Below are 19,379 nucleotides of genomic sequence, written 5' to 3' on the forward strand. Positions count from 1 at the left end.
TGCACAAAGTTTGAATTTGCACTTTTTTTTTTTGCTATAAAGCATTAAAAAATACCATATACATATACTCTTGTCTATGCTTATGGCTCGAGCTTTTGATAGACGCTCAAAAGTTTTGTGAGTTCACACGAGAGCGATGTAAATTAGATCGCTCTATAAATAATATCAGTAAATATGGCAATTTCAGTTAAAGCGACCGATGATATTGGGTCCAAGAACCGAACAATACGTAAGGTTGCTATTTTGACGTCCGATAAAAGTGCTGTATATTTATCGCCAAGCTTTCATTTCGCACTATCAACCCTGTGAATATAGCAACCTCGTTCTTTTTTCATCGGCATCGTTGCGGTGTGCTTTTCGTTAAACGGTTGTCGGTAAGTTGACAAACTAAAAAATGTATAATATTAATTAACAAATAAGAGGCGTATGCTTAGATACAAATTAATTTCGGTGAAATCAAGTGGTATAGAATAAAAAAAAATGCTTGAAGATTTTGTATTCAAATGAATTTAATAAAAAAATTTGTGCGTCTTTTAAGAGCACGTGTTCAATGTAAAGGAATGTACAAATGCATACATGCGTATACATACATATGTACATACACGGTTTATACATAAATACATATGTCGTATGTGTGTCTGTACATGTGTATACATTATACAAATAATAAATTGCGTTGTTTGTTTATTCGCATGAAATCCTGATCCTAATGTAAATATGAAAGAGTTTCTTTGTAATTAAATTTCCAGCAATTGAATATGTACATTGTATACAAATGTATCTATAATAGTTTAACCGGTGTATGCATTTCATTATTAAACGTAATAACATGTAAGAAAGGGTGTGTTAGGAAGTTCCAAGCAGTACATAAGTGAAAATTTCAGAGTTATACGTACATTTATTTGAAATGGACGCACCGCCAGAAGGAAATGTTGATGCAGAGTCGTGCACTGAGATGGATGATGACAAGTCTAACTCTGATTGCCAATCAATGTAAGGCAATATTTTATAATATATTAACTATTATTTTGTGCATTGTAACTATAATTATTGCATGTCTTAATAGGCCAGCGTATATGAACTCTGTGCTGCGTCGTCAGTATTTGCAAGAAATGGTAAAAACCTTGCCGAAACCTGTTCAAAATAGGATTACCACTCTGAAAAATTTACAACTGGAGCATTTAAAACTTGAAGCGAAATTTTTCGAAGAGGTTTACAAGTTGGAGAAACAATATCAGCTATTATATCAGCCGATGTTTGATAAGCGTAAGGAAATTGTAACGGGCGCCGTCGATCCTGCAGATGAGAAGCCCAACTGGAAAGAACCCGAGAGTAATATACTACCTCCGGATGGCGAAACAATCGCCGGCTTTCGCGAATCGCTCAAACATGTAAAAAGCATGTCTCAGGATGCCAAAGGTGTTCCGGGCTTTTGGCTTACAGTTTTTCGCAACACTTCGATTTTGTCCGAGATGGTCCAGCCCCATGATGAGCCAGCGATGCGCAAATTGAACGACATAACTATTAAATATGATGATGAAGTATGTAGACCTATAAGCCCTTGAAAATAATTTTTTTTTAATTTCAAATATTATTAATAGCATTCATATACCTTGGAGTTCTATTTTGATAAGAATGAATTTTTCACCAACTCTGTGCTTACCAAGCAGTACTTCCTTAAAGCTAGTGTTGACGAAGAAGATCCATTTGCATTCGAAGGTCCAGAAATATTTAAATGCAAGGTAAATTTTTCTACATAGTAATTTTATTGGGGATCTATATAAAATTGTTTTTTATTGTACTAGGGTTGCGTTATTAACTGGGAAAAGAAAATGAACTTGACCGTAAAGACTATCAGAAAGAAGCAGAAGCACAAGGAACGTGGCGCTGTGCGTACCATTGTCAAGCAAGTTCCTACGGATTCTTTCTTTAATTTCTTCAACCCACCCGAAGTTCCAAACGATAAGGAAGAGATTGATGATGAATCGCAGGGTGTATGTATCTGTGAAATAGGATAATTTTAGAAGTATTACACATTTGAAAATATTTAATAGATTTTAGCAACTGATTTTGAAATCGGCCACTTCTTACGTGCGAGAATTATTCCAAAAGCAGTGCTTTACTTCACTGGCGATATTGTCGATGACGAAGACGACGATGATGAGGAAGAGTTCGAAAACGAGGATGATGATGAGTACGATGATGATGAAAACGAGGGTCCAAGCAAACCCGCAATTGGCAGCAAAAAACAGTCTCCAAACGACTGTCCTAATCAATAAATTGTGTCTGTGTCAACAATTTAATCACATAAATGCATTTGTATGCAAATAGAAAATATTTCATCGGGAATCGAATTGAAATATATATTTTTGATGAATTAAAATCTCAAGAAAATTGTGTTATTGTTCCACCTTTAGTATGATATATAATTTTTTTATGGTGATGCCATTACATTCACAAGAATGTACAGGGTAGGGTACACACCCTAATGGTAAATTGTTAATAAATCAGCAAAAAGATCTGGTTTCAGTGATCCTTATAGATTTGAGAGACGCCTGCGCATTAGACTGAAATCAAATTTTTTAAAAACTTTTACTTAGAGGACATTATGATAGTCAAAAGCGGAACTGAAAGGGTTTTTAGGCAAATTACAATAAATGTATATAAATAAGAGATGTCTACTATGAAGGTTACATTTCGTTCTTTCAAAAATTGCTGTGAAAGATGTAGAAATTAATTTCTCTGCAATACTTTTTTATTGTGCTTAAGTTTTCTCGTGAAAAGTTATATATAATTTGTACTGCATATTATATAAATTTCTATTTAATGATTTTTGCTTAACACGGTCTTAAAATAAATATTTATTTGTAATGAAATACTTTAAAAATAAGACTGGAATTTATTACAACGCTTTCATTTCCCTATTCATTATTACAACTGTACAATGCAGACGGAATTTAATACCAGAATTTCATAATAAACAACTCATTTCTATTAAGAAAAATCAGTCTATGGGTGGGTATTCAATTCAAAATATTGGCACATGCAATTGCACAAATTGAATTCTTAAGTTTTCCAACAGCGGGCCTTGAAGACGGATGTGCAAAAAACTATGGTTTTACAATTCTTTAAGTAAGAATTAAAATGTTCATAACCTTTCCGTAATTCGTATATTTATGTGCATACATATATTCAGAAATAATACAAAAACTATGGAAACATCAGTGCCGTTACTAGAAAATGCTTTGCGCGGTTCGGACTGTAATCCCACAGATAAATTTGCTATTATACTTCATGGATGGATTCAAAGCTGCTCGGACGACTGGGCATTAGCATTAATTGAACGTAAGTGATCAACATAATGTAAATGCTTATACACATTTTTTATTTATAGGTCTAAGCTTTTATCGTGGAGGCTGCGTTATTTGCATTGATTACAGCATTATAGCAAGTTCTTCTTATATGCGGTTCGTGAACCCAGAATAATTCAACTTAAATGCATACATAATTTTAAAATTTTTTAGTTTATACTCAAAGTTTAAGGGTATTACTGAATCTATAGTTTCAATTATAAAATCTTTATTTAAAAATGGCTTTGATCCTAGTCAAGGCTATTTATTTGGCTTCAGTTTCGGTGGACAACTGGCATCTGCAGTAGGCCGCTCGCTACAACCCCATTTTATTATACAAACAATAGACAGTGAGGCTAACATTGAGCTTTTTACATTATATCCAAGTTCCCTAATTTTAATACTTTTTTAAGCTTGCGATATGGCTGGACCAGGCTTCGATCCTATAACCGTTGATCACTCTACGGCGGGCAAGCATGTGCAGTGCTTTCACTCCAGCCGCGACAAAGGGACGCTCATATATTCCTGTCATAGAAACATTATGTTGGGCAGCTGTGGACTTAGTCAGCCATCTGTGGCAAGCCAGCAACATCTGGGCAGTCATGGCTTATGCGTTGACATTTATATTAATTCGTTTGATTATCCTTTTTATGCGCTAAAAACTCCTCCAGCGGAATGTATACCGTTTAAAACAGAATCTAATGTTCCCAATGACTACACAGTGGGTTATGAGGAAAATTTTAACACGTATGTGACAAAAATATTACACATTGAGCTTAAGATTTTAAAAATATATATTATTTTCAGGCAAGTGATTGGTAGAATCTATGTACCGACAAGCTTACACTATCCATACAACTTATCAAAAAGAGAACTAAATAAAATATATGCAAATAATTTATAGTTAATAAAATTACACGTAATTAATTCTTCACTTCATACACAACATTTTATTGGTTTATAAAAATACATGTATACTTAGACTTTTTTTTTATCAAAAACGTCCATTGAAGTTTAATATCACAACAATGAAATTATATACGACTTGGAGTATAAGGGCACAGCTATTTAAATATTAGAAGCTTATGGAGGAATTTGCTTATAAAATAACATATACTATAGCTTATAATTAGCTTTACACTATATATACAGTAAACTGTATACGTAGCAACCAAAAAACTATGTCTTATGTTTACGCTGAGCTCTTTTCATTGTCCTCAAAATCCAATGTGTTAAGTACGTTAACATCAAGTTCTGGATCAGCATACTCAAGAATATTAAAATCGTCACCTATCTCGGATGTTAGGGATTTCAGTAAATCATCATCATCTCCCTCACCAAAACCGCCCAATATATCACCGAAGCCCACATTTTCTAGCTCAACTGCTGTAGATGAAATTGCCTCTTGTGACTCTGTCATCTTTATGTCTATCTGATGTTTATCATTATCAATTCCTCGCACCTCCGTATGCTGTGGATTACCACTCATGCTCAACATGGGATTATTTTGCGAGCTCTGCATCATACCTAGTCTTAAGACATCATTTTGCAAAAAATACTCAGAGCCTGAGCCCATAAACACGTGGTCATTACTTTTCTGCAGTAGATTTCTTAATTTCTTATCTCCAACTGTTTCACTGCCATACGTTGCACTGCTTTCCAAACGTTGCTCCAACGAAGAAGACATTTTCAATGATACAGCTGAAGAAACTGTCGTGGAATTTTGGCCAGTAGTTCGCTGCACTGCAGATTTGACAGCAATACTCTCAGTGAGCATTGGTGCCGCTGCTCCCGCTGCTGCATGGAGCGAATTTATATTCTGAATATTCGTTCCCATATAGCAGTTGTCATATGCGATGCCATCTATCAAAAGTAATCAATTGAGTAATAACGTTAGTAAAATATTTTGACTCTTACTGTAATTCCCAAACAATTGCGTTTGTTCTTCCTTTGGATTACACGGATGATGCTTCCAAGCACGCACTGAAGAATCATCTTGCTTTACTGGAAGCTGGTTTAACTTTGTCGGCTGACTTATCTTGCACTGTTCACGCCTTTGTCGCAACGCAGATCTATTATCCTTGGCCTTTTGCAAGAACGGCGCCTTTTTTTCATTGCACAATGACCGCCACTTTTTCAGAATCTGCTTGCAGCGATCGTTCCAATTAGGATAGAGCTCCTTTAAATTGGCATGTTCAGTGTTGGCATAAAGCACAGCCGATATGGTAGCCATTAGACCAAGCTCTGAAAGATAACAGTACTGTTATTGAAGCCCACATTTGGTCAGTGCACTTAGATTATAATTTACCCTCATCCTTGCGCATTTTCTCAGCCGTCTTTTGAGGACCAGCAGTTATGCCCTCCAGTACAGGCTCAGCTGGTTTAATCTCTTCAATTTGTTGTGGCAATTGTGTAGTCATGTTTGGCACTTTTGTTTGTTGATAAAATTGTGGTGGCATTCCTCTCATAGGTAATTGCGTATGCAACTTTTGCTCTGGCTTCAACTGCGGTGAAACACTATAATTATCCACTAACGCTGTAGTGGACTGCTCACTGTAAATAGCATTAACATTAAATAGTTGCAAGTTTATTAAGTTTGAACTTGATCTTACCACACATTGGGCTTTATATCTTTTTGCGGAATAAAATTGACAGTACTAGCTGCCAGGTCAATTTCTGGTATACCCTGAGGAACAAGTGAGTCCATAGTTTGAACTTGTGTTGATGTATTGTTGGCAATTTCGGTTACGGACGCGTCTAAAAACATTGTTTTTGGATTTCATAGATAAAACACAAAATGATTTTATTGCTTGTGGGACTCACCAAACATAGTATCATCCCCTGCAAAAACGGGATTGTTTTTCTGTCTCATTGCTACAGATTGCTCCACAAAAACATTCATAGTCTCTGGCATGGGCTTCTCAGCTTTGGTCTTCTTCATCGACTTGAATGGACTTCGAGTGTGCTCCTCAACATGTTTTGTACCATTTGCTTGCGTAAAGAATGCCTTCATAGATGTGTCGATTTCATCAGAAGATTCAGATTCGTACACCGCCACATCGCCTGACTCTAATAGTGGTTTGCCAAAAAAAGCCTCTTGCAAGTAGGCGGGATATGCTTCAATTAATCTATTCTTTTGTTTTTTGCGCATCATTTTCTTTTTTTTGTCTACGGTCAACATGGCATTCAACTGATCAACAGTCTCGTCATTATCCTTTTTGAGCGCTCGGTTCCGCACGGAGAAACCACCAATGCCCAATTTTTGTAAGTTACGTTGACGCTTTTTGCGCAAAATGTGCACACCATCATCATTTGTGGAAATCGAAAAACCCTCCGGTAAGCTTGTGTCTGTCTTTTCCCATATCATGCCATCCTTAAAGACTTCACCTGGCGATTCATCGGCCAAGTTAGCATCCATTTGTCCATCCTTATTGGCATGGATCAAAGTTTGGCGCATCTTACGCTTGCGTTTTATTTCCGTTGACAGTGACTTTATCATATTTAATCCGCTTTCGCTAAGGCAAACTCCATCGATCCAGTGTATAGCTTCTGAGCTCTCCAGTAGCTCGTTTCCTAGAGCCAAGCTATTACCATTCTTTGGCTCTTGGCTTAAGTCAGATGAATATTTTGTAGTGGCAATTACATCTTCAGTGCAGTTTAATTGTAAAGCCGTCATTTTGGTGCCCTTACGGCATTTTAAGCATTTGTAAAAATTATTGGCATAATACTCAAATTTAAGTTGCGTATTCTGAGAATCGCATAGAAAGTGTGACCAAAAGGCGCAACTCTCACATTGAATAATCATTTCGCCTTCCCTGTAGGACTTCTTGCAAATAACGCAAGCTGTTTGGCTAGCACAGGGTGGACACTCAGGATCCGCGTTGTCGCCTTTTTCGCTAGGATTGTGACCGCACTTTTGGCAAATAGTGCAAAAAGAGCATTTCCAATTACCATGTGGCACTGTTTCGAGCGGTGGATTCACACAGTAGATATGATAGGATATGTCACATTCATCGCAAAGCAGCAGGCGTGCTTCGTCATTCTTTTTGCCGCAACCCTCGCAAACTGTGCAATCGAGGCAACGCCAGCCTTTTTGCAGTATACTCCGAGAGGGCTTGACACTGGCGCAATATGTGTGATAACATTGGCCGCATTGAGCGCAGGTAATTAGCGCGGAGTCGCTTTCTATACCCACAGAACCACACATGACGCAAACATCCTGCGTGATTATGAATTTATCGCGCTCAGAGCAGAGTAGCATTTTCTTGTCACTTGAAAAGTCAGTGTCCAAATTGCGACTTATGTAGCGCTCATTCGAAGTTCCGCCTTGAAGCACCAACTGACGTCCTTTGCCCCGTGAGCTGCGCTTCTTTCCGACCAGCTGTGACGACATTGCGCCCATACGTTGCAGCACAAACTTCCCACCCTTCCCACGCATATTGGATATGCAAACTTTTCTTTTTGTACCAGGTAACTTCAATGGATCTTCACTTCCACCCACTTCCACCAAACACTTGTTATCCAATGGAACTAAGTCCACATCCTTAAACTGTTCTGTCGCTTGTGTTTCGCTAATGCTGCGCTCCAACGGTTCAGTTTTAAATGTCGCATTTGTTGGATTACATTTGCAATTGGGGCAGACATAGTCATAGTCGGGATTATATTCCTTTTTTCGGTGATAAGCAGTTAAATCAGCTTCCTCGTCACAAGTGCTGTGAACAAACCTACACAAATATAAGGCAAAAACAGACAACAAATATATACTTATACGTAAGGAACTTAAATGAATTCACTTACTTATGACACCAGCTGCATTTAACCATTTCTTTGTATGCAGCTGCTCTATAAGCCTTTTGGCAAATCGGACAGGAAAAACCTTTGTTCCTTTGCTGATAGCAAGAATCACAGATGGTATAGTGACTATGCCAGCGCGATGAGCTTCCTCCGCCCGGTGTACGTGAGCCACAGTCCGTGCAGACACGACAGCGCTAAATACATATACGTACATTATAAACATAGACTTACGATAAATATATTTAAAAGTTACATTGCATTTCCAGCCGTATTTGGGTACTGAGGATATGATTGGGCGCAGGCAGGTGGCGTGGTAGATCTTTTGGCATTGCTCACATTTCACAAATTTGATGTCCATTGTATCGGATTGCCTGCAAATCTGGCATTTTGTGCAGCGAGAGCAATTCCACCCAGAGCGCGTATCTAAAAATGGTGTACACTTCATTATTCGCACTTAAAAATAGTTTCTTTTTATTTACCGGGTAGGTTTGCAAGTCCTATGCATGTGGTGTGAAAATGATCGCCACACGAACAGCACATAACGATTTTTGATAGATCGCCCAATGAAGAGCAGCTAAGGCATTCAACATTATTGTCGGTACCTATGAAAATATTTACATTAGTCTATACGTACATACATATACGCATATACATTATTTACGCACAAATTAATGGAACCTGGCTTAAATGTTCGGTACAAAATAATGTAAAACTCTCCAAAATAAGCAAACAGCTAGCTGCAGCAGCACAGGGCCAGTGATGCACTTGTCGGCAGTTCATCTTACACGTTACTGACGCTCCATGCTGACCACAAAAGCTACATTTTTGCTCCAGAAACTCAGGAAGATTACTTAATAACTGTGCTACTTCTAAATCCGTAACTTGCACCTTACGCAGCGACCACATTATACACATTTGGTGCACATAAACAAAGCCATCATCAATAAACACTGCAGCATTTAGCATTTCCGCAAAGCCGATTCTGTTCAATTCATAGGTGTTCTCGACATTGCCTGTTTTACTTCTTGTGGCAGTACTTAATTTACGATACAGTTCCAGTTCTTTATCCGTGCTGACAGTGGGAAACGTTGGATGTTGTTCGATGAAATTGGTAGGCACTTTTAGTTGAAGCATTGTTCCCTGACCCAGGGCGCTGCGCTCTCCAAGATTACATAGACAACATGCTTTTCCCGGATATTTTTCAGGAAAATATGGAAGTTCATCAATAACTTGCTTTTCTTCCATGTTTGCCACGATGCTTAAGCTCGTCTCGGTAATTTTATTTATACATTTACAACAATTTCGCAGGCACAGGAGATTGGTGAAAAAAAACCGGAATAACGATGAATCGATTAAAGGGAAATATTAATTTCGATATATGATTCGATATATTTCATTTATTTATTTAAGGATGTCTCAAAAATTACTAATAAAATTGAGAGCCTTTGAAAGTATTTCCGCGCTGAAATTTCATAGTTACCACAAAATTTCAAATAATTTTATATTTTAAGCATTTTTGCTAGTCTTTTTGAATTCGTCTGAACATCCCCTAGATGTCACCTTCCCAAATTTAAATTACTGAAAACTTTGATAAAAATTTTTTGAGGTCACAATTTTTTTTTTTTCTTATATAATTTATTAAATTTGATTTACTCATATCAATATCAATTGATTTTTTATAGCTAATTTATAAATCAGCTAGGCATTCAATTTTTTTGGGGAGTCGAATAATAAAAATTACTCGGCTACTCTGAATATGTTGCAGAAAATATAGTATGGTGATTTGGCAATGTCACAGGAAATAGAATTGAACTGAAATTTATGCTGAACCTGTTCTGCACCCCTGTATATGTACCAATAATTTTGTTGGCGTCCAAACACTTTTTTACGTAATTTTACATAATTGATCAAACCATTTAGATATGATCTTAAAATTTCCATCACATGGGTCAGAGATTTGTCAATGTTCAGCCATATAAAGGTTGTAATGCAAAAAATTTCAATTAAAAGTTGTGTGTAAGTACTTTGTCATATGCTGTCAGATTTCAAAATCAACTCGATTCAGACAAATGCTACCCAGTCTTTATATATTTTCTGTGATTCGGACTCTTTACTTTACTATGTAATGTGCAAATTGCTTATGTCATATCACTAAGCATATGAACAAAAAATTTTAGTAAATTCAGTTGGCACATCTTCTATAAGTTTTGTGTTTAATAAAGAGAAATTTAAAGGTGGTTAAAGTTAAAAGAGAAAGTTAAAGCATTTGGGCAAGAACGGTTAAAAAGCAACCGCAAACCTTTACTCGCACACAACAAAAGAGGGCTACTTGGGCTGCAAGACGCGTGGGTACACAAGTTCTGACCAGAGAACGGCAGGGGTGGCACTTTTTTGACACCATGGTGGCATTCACAAATCATGGGTGTGGATAAATACGCGTGCAAGCAAAACAGAGGCATATGCCTTTACTCATATACACAAGACAAGCCTGGGTGTTTGCAAGTGCCGAAAAATAAGGGCAAAAGAAAATGTGCGCACACGCAAAATGCGATCAGCAGGCATATAAGCATAGGCGAGAAAAAAATCTCGCTTGCTGTCTCGGTCTGTCTGCACTGGCGCCGACGCAACAGCAGGTAGCGAAAGAGACGCGCACATTAGGCGAGTAAAAAATTGCATGACCTTTTTTTTGTGTTTCTTCACATTCATTTTCGAGCCTTTTTGACTTACCCAAGCAAAAGGCTTGTAAAGGCTTATGAAAAATTGTCGGGCAACAAGAGCCGCAAAAATTCGGCTGCTTGTGTGGGTAACACCATGTAAGTAACATGGCGCTTTTAGGGGTGCGTACACTCATGCCGTTCTCTGGTTCTGACTTTGTCGCAGGTAGCGAAACAGGCACACGAAGCAAAGAGCCAGGGTGCCTCTGCCTCACATCAAATCTTTTGTATTGTTTTTGTGAGCATGGACATGCTCTTTTTATTCTTAAAGGATACATCGCGCGCTGGCAACAAAACTGCGAATAAAAAATGCAAGCAGCTTTTTTGATAACTTATAGCAAATAGTTCCAATAAAAAAGGAAATAAAAATCTATCGCCCGTGTTAGGTATCGTATCTCCCATAGTTATATATTGTGGCTCATAAATCCTAACGGACCGACGGGCATGGTTATATTGATTCAGCTTGTCCTGCTGATCAAGAATATTCTGCCTCTGTCATATATATTAAAATTAAGGTTTCGATTTGGGGCATCGATAGAGTACATTAAACTATAATGTATTTTTATATAATACAACGCACATATCACCATTGTGTAGCCATCCCTATCGATGGCTGCATTTGGCTAAAAGAAATGTAAATTGTTTCCATTGATGTTCATATGTATATCGATATGATTTTTCACAACAACAAAATACTGTCCGATTGCTTGGCAAGTTCGCTTTAGGAACGAAATGTAAAAACTGAATAATCACTTTGATACAAATTAGAAAAATGATATTATACGTGTAAGCCCGCAAGTAAATACTTTATTTTTAATGGATCATTATCGACCAAGAGGGACTTTGGCACGTGTTATTCACGCGAAATTTCATAATGACAATTTTTTGGCAAGCCTGGACACACAACAGGTATGTAAACATACATAATACATATAGATGTATGTATGTATACGTATGTAGATGTCAGTTTAAGTCGATAAGCATCTGTATACTTTTAGTGGTATTCATTAAATTGCGAATTGCCCGAAAGATTCCAATCGAAATTTGTCGCGCTCAAAAGGCCGGATACAACAACAGTACGATGGCTAGAGCGTGCCAAGATGTTGTCATCCAATATTTGGATGCATTTATGGCATGCACTGGCCAAATCAGTGCTGCAGTTCTTTATGACGCAGACGGACATCAATGGACTCTTAAAACGTGGTTCCATGTTTATTTTATCTGAGGAACAATTTTACAAACTGCTGGAAGCTGGTGGATTTCCAACTGCCATACTACCAGCTGAAAGGGTATGATGTGATAATATAAAATTATATTAATAAAGCTTGCTTTATTACTTAGATAACTCTGTTGGATATCGGAGCGGGCGACGGTGAAATTTCATTGCGTGTGGCCAATTCGGTGTCTCAACTGAGTGCCAATGCTGTACTGCAAGTATTTGCCACAGAGGCTAGTTGGACTATGAGAGATAGGCTCAAGAAGCTCAACTTTAACGTAGTCTCGGAGATTCGTGAATTACAAAATGTTGAATTAATACTATGCCTAAATGTGCTGGACCGTTGCTTTGATTCATTTAAGCTTTTAGAGGATATTCACTCTGCATTGGCGCCAAAAGGTCGTGCGGTGGTTGCTTTAGTGCTACCTTACATGCATTATGTTGAGACAAATACATCCCACTTGCCACTTAGACCTCTACTGGATCATAGTAATCGAAAAACGTGCCGTGAGACAACGTTTGAAGAAGAAGCTCTAATGTTTCTGGACTTGCTGGAAAACTGCGGCTTTCGCGTGGAAGCTTGGACAAAAGCGCCATATCTATGCGAAGGCGATATTCACCAATCATTCTATTGGCTGATAGACCTTATTGTTGTGCTTTCGAAAAAGACAACTTAGTTTGTTTTTCATGTTTTCCAATACTGGAAGCATACATTATTTTGAAAGGCATTTATTGTAATTAACTGAAGTTTAGCGTTTTTAAGGCTTATACCAATCACTACTGGCTTATTGACCTTTTTGTTGTGCTTTCGAAGAAGACTACTTAATAGCATTAGTTAAAATTTTTGTACGCTTTCCAATGCTAACGCTATTAAGTATATATAAATTTGTTCAAATACTTAATAACTTAAGTCTAATTAGGCATTTAAAATTAGGAAATGTACCAAATGAAGCCTTTTTTCGCTAATATAAATGTCCTTTTTTTTTATAAAAAAAAAAAAAACAAAGCTTGGGTATTGCTGGATTCAAAAATTATTCTTTAATCAATTATTGATATGTTGTCTTTGAGTCAATCATATGGACATATGCATTATGCAGCTTTTTGACAAACTCCTTGTCGTTGTGAATAAGATAAGTGAATGCCTGCACAAATTGGACAGTATTCAGTGGTTGTATTGGTTGCTGCGACGGTCCGGGCTTTACTCTCGTGTTGGGCACATCAAACATTGTTGGTGGCATTAATGCTGGCTTGGAATCCGCTGGCTTATCGCCGACGAGTAGCCGTCTTAGGCATTCCTCAGCTTCATCGCTCGCAAGCAAGGCCGACGCTGGTGCATCCTCAATTGGTTTATCAAACTTCAGTTCATTTAATAGCGAAATGGAATTATTAAGGTTTCGAGGTATCGCTGAAGTTGTAGCTTTAATGAAGGGCGAAATCGGACTTTCGGCAGAGTTTACAAATTCCTTGTCTCTGCTTAAGGTTGGGCACAGCCCGGTGCCATCATTCGGTGTAACAGAACGCTGCAGCTTCTCTAGCTGATCGACTGAAAGTGGCTGCGGTCGATTCATTGAGGCGTCTACTGTAGCCTGCTTTGCCGATTCGAAAAACTTCATCACGTTACAAGGAGTCACGTTCTCACACTGGGTTATTGTACTTGGGGCTTGATTGATTATCTGAGCATTGTACTCCTTCTGCGCCTGACTAAGCATGTTGAATATGTTTGAGTTTCCCTGCTGAGGCAGTGAAGGCATTGTTGACGAAAGCTGGCCGTTGCTCTCTTTGCTCATGAGCAAACTGTTTACCACCTTGCTGATGCGAATACACTCTTCCCTATTATAGAACCAGAAGCCACGAATGCGAGATCTTTCGTTACGATACAGCAGAAATGGTGGCTGCGACTTCAATTCCAGATTGCCAGCAATAGGTTCAACAAACGAATTTGTATTTAGGCGATTGTTAATAAATATGCTGTGAAATGGCTCTGCATTTCGATGGTAAATAAAAAATGCTCCCTCGACATCAGTTTTGTCCCATTCGTTCTTCTCCGAATTGAAAGTGTAAAATGCAACATGTGATGATGAATCCACAATCTCTTTAGCGTATGGGTCGATTTTTTTAATAGCCGACAAATTCATCCGAGTTATGCTTTCGTCCGCCATTGTTTTAGTTTTGTTAAATATTATTTTAATTATATTGTAGATTCAACAAGCCTCTTCCAGGTGAGAGAGATGAGCAATTGGTAATTGTATGACAGCTATCGGCTAAGAAGTTATCGAACCAAGCATTTTGGGTACAAAATGCGACTTGATTCGACATTTGTGGAAAATTAATATCCTAGCTATTTTTGACCTATCGAAATTGATATATTGATAATAAATAAATTCGTAAAAGTTTAATTATTTATAATTAATTAATTTATTTACAGGAACTTAAGGCTGACAAAAGAATTTTTCTACTATACATATGTAATATAATTGTTTCGTCAAGCTAAACAGTTTAGGCCAATTATCGATAGAACTATCATATAGAGTTTTTTCACCTTTAGAAATGGCGCCAATACATTTTGCAAAATTTGTTTGTGAAGTAAATTAAAGCCATGCAGAAATCAATAACGTATGTATATGATATATATATAAATGATTAGTTCTACGTATATACAATTGCTTATTCATATTTTATCCTTCACGTATAGCTCATTTTTTAAGCCAAAGGATGAAATATCATCAACAGAGTAAGTCTATCAACTTTGGAAAATATGTATTTTATAACATGCATCTGCATCTACAAGAAAATGCCAAGTGAAAACTGATGCAGTTGAGAGGAACATTTCCGAAGTGAAACAAATAGATCCGATTGTCAAAAGTGAAGTTTTCGGGGATGCCATGAAAGATTTACCTATGGATACTACAGAATTACACACAAATGAGCCAAAAATGATGACCCTTAAAAGAGAAATAAGAGGTGTGGCCTTGGAGAGTTATGATCCATCTCTGGAATGTTATCACCCAGTGAAGGACGCCTATTGGAAAGCTCGAGGAGTGTATGTAAAAGCGTACATATTTTTAAATATATTAAAAATAATGTTAATAAGATTATTAATAGGACCCCTTATTTAGCATTGGCTCGCACATTTCAAGTAATTGAAGAAACAAAAGGGCGCCTTAAGATGATAGACATATTGAGCAACTTTTTTTGCTCAGTGATATTAGTTAGTCCAGATGATTTGTTGCCCAGCGTGTACCTAAGTATCAACCAGTTGGCGCCAGCATACGAAGGACTCGAACTTGGCGTTGCCGATACCACGCTAATGAAAGCAATTTGCAAAGCAACTGGCCGGAATTTGGCTCATATCAAAGCACAGACACATTTGACTGGAGATCTTGGCATTGTAGCTGAACAGTCACGTTTGTCCCAGCGCATGATGTTTCATCCGAAGCATTTAAATGTGCGAGGGGTGTTCAGCAAGCTTAAAGAGATTGCCATGATATCTGGGCAATCGAAAATAACACTTATTTATGATATTTTTGTAGCATGCCGTTTCTCAGAGGCGCGTTTTTTCATACGATCTCTAATTGGTAAGCTGCGCATTGGCATTGCAGAACAGAGTCTGCTTACAGCACTCGCAATAGCAATTGTCAAGAAAAACCACATAAACGACTGTAAGACTAACAAGATATGCGATAAATATAAGGATGAAATATTGGAAACAACGCTCTTGTTAAAAACCACATTTTGGCAAGTATATGCATTTCAAATAAAAATGCGTACAAAAATGATTTTATATTAATTTTTTCAGCCAATGTCCCAACTATGACATAATAATACCTGCAATTTTAATGTACGATATTAAGGAACTTCATAAACATTGCCCGATGCATCCCGGAATGCCGCTCAGACCCATGCTTGCTCAGCCCACAAAGGGAGTACACGAAGTGCTGGAACGTTTTAGTGGCATGCATATAACTTGCGAATGGAAGTATGACGGTGAACGTGCACAGATACACCTCAACAATCAGGGAGACATAAGCATATTCTCGCGTAACTCTGAAAACAATACGGCCAAATATCCAGATCTTATAGCCAGAAGCAAGTCTTTTCTTAAAACGAATGTGCACAGTTATATACTCGATAGCGAGATCGTTGCATGGGATGTGGAGAGAAAACAGATATTACCATTCCAAGTCCTTAGTACGCGTAAAAGAAAAAACGTAGACATTGACGAAATTAAAGTTCAAGTATGCGTTTATATATTCGATTTGCTATACTTTAATGGCATTTCGCTTGTCACAAAGCCCTTGTCAGAGCGTCGAATGATTTTGTTTGAGAATTTTCAAGAGATTGAAGGTGAATGGAAATTTGCAACTGCGTTAAATACAGATGACATGGACGAAGTGCAGCAATTTTTAGAAGAATCAATCAAGGGCAACTGTGAGGGTCTTATGGTAAAAACGCTAGATGAAGAAGCCACATATGAAATTGCAAAAAGGTCTAGAAATTGGCTTAAATTAAAAAAAGACTATTTATCAAATGTGGGCGACTCGCTGGATTTGGTGATAATTGGAGGCTATAAGGGAAAAGGTCGACGTACTGGCATTTATGGAGGCTTCTTGCTGGCCTGCTATGATGCAGAAAATGAAGAGTACCAGAGTATCTGTAAAATTGGCACAGGTCACTTGGTTAAAAAAAATATTTCCAGCCTATTTTAACATATTTCCTTTATAGGTTTCACCGATGAAGATTTAAAAGTACACTCGGCGTTTCTACAAAAGCATGTGCTTAGCGGCGCAAAATCATATTTTAGATACGATAGTAGCTTGGAACCGGATGCCTGGTTCGAACCTGTACAAGTCTGGGAGGTAAAATGTGCAGATCTATCGCTCAGTCCCATACACAGAGCTGCCATAGGCATTGTAGATAATGAGCGTGGTATATCATTGCGTTTTCCTCGCTTCATACGCATACGAGATGATAAAAGTCCAGAAAACGCCTCAGATGCAAATCAAATCGCTCACATGTACAATTCGCAGGATCAAGTAAAGAATAATCAGAAATCCAGCAATGGAATGGACACTGAAAGCGACTTTTACTAATAAAAATAATAAATATTTGAGCAACATACGCGTTTATTTTATTTTAAGGTAGAGTGTGTGCTTGTGCTGCTCTCTGAAGATTTCGACGGACGTCGTGCGTACTCAGCACTCTCTTTATTCTGGTTTGGTTTTTGTCTATTACGTCTGCCAAATCGTTTGATCTTGACTTTTTCCCCTGGTAAATTGCAATAGACTGCTTCTTCAGCTGTACGACCTTGATCCTTGCCATCGCTTGGTGAATTTTCTTCTGAGCCCTGACGTAAACGTACTTTGGGCTGGTATATGGCTCTGGATGGTCGATCCTAAAAAAGTCTTTGTTTATCTTTTTAAATTGTCTATATACCTATATATATACAAACCTTATTTCTTATGCGACGATCATCTGAGGATTTGAGCCTGTTACTTGTTTTAACTTCCTTACTTTCAGGGGTTAGATTACAATATGATTTTGCTGTTGATCTACTATTTTTATGGAGAATTTTAGATGGATCGTTACCGTCAGTGTTCTTTATGGAACTCTCTGCACATAGATCTGCTGTCTTTTGCGCATCAGTCATTGGCACAATTTCCTTCTTTAAAATTACAATTTCCTTCTCTAGTTGTTTTGACTCATTAGCTTGGGATTTTCCTTTCTCAGCATCAGGCCTTTTCTCATATAACTTTTTCTCACGCTCACGAACTAATTTACGCTGCTCATGTTCTTCGCGTCGTCTCTGATCCCTCTCGCTGCGCCGCGTAGAACGCGACGACTTTGTGATCTCAGGAGTGGCTAATACCTCTTTGCCTGATGTCTTTTTTGAATTATTTGTGACCTTTTTGTTTTCATTAGAGGCAGCTTCCTTTGGCTTGATTTGTGTCGATTCCAACAAACGTAACTGTTTCTGTTCTTCGCGTTGTTTCCGCTTTTCTTCGTTACGTTTACGCGCTTCTTCACGCCTCTTTTCCTTTTTGTTTGACAAGTACTGCAGCAAAGGCGTCGACTTGACTTTTTCATCATTCTTAAGGTCGAATGAGAAATCAATCTTTACATCGCTCAATCGATTTGCATCTTCACGTTCTTCCTCCAAACTTTGCAGAAACTCTTGAAAATGTTGTTCTTGCTCAATGGTATTTATTTTGTTATCGTGACCGCGTGCTTTGTTCTTTAGAAGAGATTGAAATGGGGCATATTCTACAATAGCAATGTATTCAGAGCCCCTCGAATCTACAAAAACGTATCCATCGAAACGATCTCGAAATTGCAGCACGTCGTTAGTATCCTTGGTAGATATATCAATGTAGGCCCGGCAAGTTGCTTCTTGGCCGAGGGACCAATCCGCTGGGCAATAATAATACGAATCGTTTTCCGGCAAAGGGTCTACCTGAGCGAGAAATTCCTTTTCGGTCATGGTTGGAGGCAAATGCCGAACAACAATCTACAAAATATACGAATTTTATGTTTCTTTTCATACAGTTGCATTTATTATAAGAACCCGTATTAGCTGACAAGATTTGTCCTTTTTCTCGCGTTGCCTCTTGCTTCGAGTTTTTTCCATTTTATTTAAATAGCTTGTTATGCTTTATGTTATTAATTTTTCTCGAACATACATGTGAGGCACTCTCCCTACGTCAGAAAAAATACCAAAATAAATTGATGTACTCGTACGTCATAATTGGAACATAAGAATGGAACAGAAATAACAAATAGTAACTAACAAATAATTGCAATTTTACAAAACTCTATCTTCGAGGATTTAATTAATAAACTACTTCATTGTTGTTATTATCTTATTATGTTAACTATTGTCAAAAACTAATAATCTCACGTTGGTTTTCAAATGATACATACTCTAGTGGGCATAAATATTTTGACGAAACTAAAGTTGAACGGACATCACCAATTGAGAGCATTTTGTTATTGATCATATTGGATACAAGATCAATGGAAACGTACTTACGAAAATCTCTTTTTAATGATACAAAATTCTCTAACCCATTAAGCAACAGCTTCCACCAGTTTAAACATACAATAGATGTTATCTTTTATGTCAAATAACAGCGTTTTTGAAATGCATCGTCCTAGCGACAATATTATCAAAAACATTATCTGCTGATGCAAAACGTACACATGCCAGGGCCCACCTAATCTCTCCATTAATAGAAGATAGAAAAATAGAAAGTTTTTTCTCATCAGAAATATCCGATACCCAATTCCTTACTGTTATTTATACACTTT

At 37.5% G+C, this 19,379-nt stretch overlaps 7 protein-coding genes across 8 annotated transcripts; 4 read left to right on the forward strand and 3 right to left on the reverse strand.

The window, feature by feature from the left end:
• Nucleotides 1–304: 304 nt before the first annotated feature.
• Nucleotides 305–2,360, forward strand: LOC108595003 (nucleosome assembly protein 1-like 1-A). The gene is made up of 6 exons (XM_017980138.2): nt 305–374; nt 885–993; nt 1,067–1,541; nt 1,602–1,742; nt 1,806–1,994; nt 2,055–2,360. Exons 2-6 carry the CDS (start codon nt 908–910, stop codon nt 2,277–2,279), a joined length of 1,116 nt encoding a protein of 371 aa, XP_017835627.1. The 5' UTR covers nt 305–374; nt 885–907; the 3' UTR covers nt 2,280–2,360.
• A 651-nt stretch (nt 2,361–3,011) lies between these two features.
• LOC108594947 lies at nt 3,012–4,254 on the forward strand. The gene is made up of 7 exons (XM_017980081.1): nt 3,012–3,015; nt 3,072–3,132; nt 3,197–3,345; nt 3,395–3,467; nt 3,525–3,700; nt 3,764–4,097; nt 4,158–4,254. Exons 1-7 carry the CDS (start codon nt 3,012–3,014, stop codon nt 4,252–4,254), a joined length of 894 nt encoding a protein of 297 aa, XP_017835570.1.
• Nucleotides 4,255–4,296: 42 nt separating this feature from the next.
• LOC108597469 (histone-lysine N-methyltransferase 2C) lies at nt 4,297–9,476 on the reverse strand (the record flags this gene model as incomplete). The annotated part of the gene is made up of 9 exons (XM_017984042.1): nt 4,297–5,213; nt 5,268–5,594; nt 5,659–5,903; nt 5,963–6,107; nt 6,174–8,074; nt 8,148–8,338; nt 8,398–8,567; nt 8,624–8,746; nt 8,810–9,476. Coding segments are annotated over 9 exons (4,440 nt in total), but the record flags the coding sequence as incomplete, so codon positions are not given.
• A 2,083-nt stretch (nt 9,477–11,559) lies between these two features.
• Nucleotides 11,560–13,032, forward strand: LOC108595526 (methyltransferase-like protein 9). The gene is made up of 3 exons (XM_017980781.2): nt 11,560–11,767; nt 11,857–12,147; nt 12,200–13,032. The coding sequence occupies exons 1-3, from the start codon at nt 11,675–11,677 to the stop codon at nt 12,749–12,751; spliced, it is 936 nt and encodes a 311-aa protein (XP_017836270.1). The 5' UTR covers nt 11,560–11,674; the 3' UTR covers nt 12,752–13,032.
• Nucleotides 13,033–13,089: 57 nt separating this feature from the next.
• Nucleotides 13,090–14,297, reverse strand: LOC108595563 (mRNA-decapping enzyme 1A). Its single transcript, XM_017980824.2, has one exon. It carries the CDS (start codon nt 14,231–14,233, stop codon nt 13,121–13,123), a length of 1,113 nt encoding a protein of 370 aa, XP_017836313.1. The 5' UTR covers nt 14,234–14,297; the 3' UTR covers nt 13,090–13,120.
• A 318-nt stretch (nt 14,298–14,615) lies between these two features.
• Nucleotides 14,616–17,202, forward strand: LOC108597528 (DNA ligase 1). The gene is made up of 6 exons (XM_017984126.2): nt 14,616–14,687; nt 14,767–14,805; nt 14,863–15,114; nt 15,177–15,809; nt 15,871–16,742; nt 16,797–17,202. Exons 1-6 carry the CDS (start codon nt 14,671–14,673, stop codon nt 17,162–17,164), a joined length of 2,181 nt encoding a protein of 726 aa, XP_017839615.1. The 5' UTR covers nt 14,616–14,670; the 3' UTR covers nt 17,165–17,202.
• Nucleotides 17,165–18,758, reverse strand: LOC108597529 (regulator of nonsense transcripts 3B). Of its 2 annotated transcripts, none has more exons than XM_017984127.2 (3): nt 18,637–18,758; nt 17,524–18,579; nt 17,165–17,466 (listed from the first exon to the last, which is right to left on the reverse strand). In XM_017984127.2, exons 1-3 carry the CDS (start codon nt 18,697–18,699, stop codon nt 17,203–17,205), a joined length of 1,383 nt encoding a protein of 460 aa, XP_017839616.1. In that variant the 5' UTR covers nt 18,700–18,758; the 3' UTR covers nt 17,165–17,202. The 2 variants fall into 2 exon arrangements, with proteins under 2 accessions (XP_017839616.1, XP_017839617.1); XM_017984128.2 differs by having other exon boundaries at nt 17,280–17,476.
• Nucleotides 18,759–19,379: the final 621 nt, after the last annotated feature.

Source organism: Drosophila busckii, chromosome 2R, assembly GCF_011750605.1.
Source record: "Drosophila busckii strain San Diego stock center, stock number 13000-0081.31 chromosome 2R, ASM1175060v1, whole genome shotgun sequence".
Taxonomy (NCBI): Eukaryota; Metazoa; Arthropoda; class Insecta; order Diptera; family Drosophilidae; genus Drosophila; species Drosophila busckii.

What these genes read in the sequence shown, in the direction of transcription:
- LOC108595003 (XM_017980138.2), top strand. Translation starts at nt 908, where the DNA reads ATGGACGCACCGCCAGAAGGAAATGTTGATGCAGAGTCGTGCACTGAG. An exon ending in AACTCTGATTGCCAATCAAT is followed by an intron (nt 994 to 1,066) that starts GTAAGGCAATAT and finishes ATGTCTTAATAG; the next exon opens with GCCAGCGTATATGAACTCTG. An exon ending in CTATTAAATATGATGATGAA is followed by an intron (nt 1,542 to 1,601) that starts GTATGTAGACCT and finishes TATTATTAATAG; the next exon opens with CATTCATATACCTTGGAGTT.
- LOC108597528 (XM_017984126.2), top strand. An exon ending in GATGAAATATCATCAACAGA is followed by an intron (nt 14,806 to 14,862) that starts GTAAGTCTATCA and finishes TGCATCTACAAG; the next exon opens with AAAATGCCAAGTGAAAACTG. An exon ending in TATTGGAAAGCTCGAGGAGT is followed by an intron (nt 15,115 to 15,176) that starts GTATGTAAAAGC and finishes GATTATTAATAG; the next exon opens with GACCCCTTATTTAGCATTGG.
- LOC108597529 (XM_017984127.2), bottom strand. Translation starts at nt 18,699, where the DNA reads ATGGAAAAAACTCGAAGCAAGAGGCAACGCGAGAAAAAGGACAAATCT. An exon ending in AATCTTGTCAGCTAATACGG is followed by an intron (nt 18,580 to 18,636) that starts GTTCTTATAATA and finishes TATATTTTGTAG; the next exon opens with ATTGTTGTTCGGCATTTGCC. An exon ending in ATCGTCGCATAAGAAATAAG is followed by an intron (nt 17,467 to 17,523) that starts GTTTGTATATAT and finishes AGACTTTTTTAG; the next exon opens with GATCGACCATCCAGAGCCAT.
- LOC108595526 (XM_017980781.2), top strand. Translation starts at nt 11,675, where the DNA reads ATGGATCATTATCGACCAAGAGGGACTTTGGCACGTGTTATTCACGCG. An exon ending in CAAGCCTGGACACACAACAG is followed by an intron (nt 11,768 to 11,856) that starts GTATGTAAACAT and finishes GTATACTTTTAG; the next exon opens with TGGTATTCATTAAATTGCGA. An exon ending in CCATACTACCAGCTGAAAGG is followed by an intron (nt 12,148 to 12,199) that starts GTATGATGTGAT and finishes TTTATTACTTAG; the next exon opens with ATAACTCTGTTGGATATCGG.
- LOC108595563 (XM_017980824.2), bottom strand. Translation starts at nt 14,233, where the DNA reads ATGGCGGACGAAAGCATAACTCGGATGAATTTGTCGGCTATTAAAAAA.
- LOC108594947 (XM_017980081.1), top strand. An exon ending in GCAAGTTCTTCTTATATGCG is followed by an intron (nt 3,468 to 3,524) that starts GTTCGTGAACCC and finishes AAAATTTTTTAG; the next exon opens with TTTATACTCAAAGTTTAAGG. An exon ending in TATGAGGAAAATTTTAACAC is followed by an intron (nt 4,098 to 4,157) that starts GTATGTGACAAA and finishes TATTATTTTCAG; the next exon opens with GCAAGTGATTGGTAGAATCT.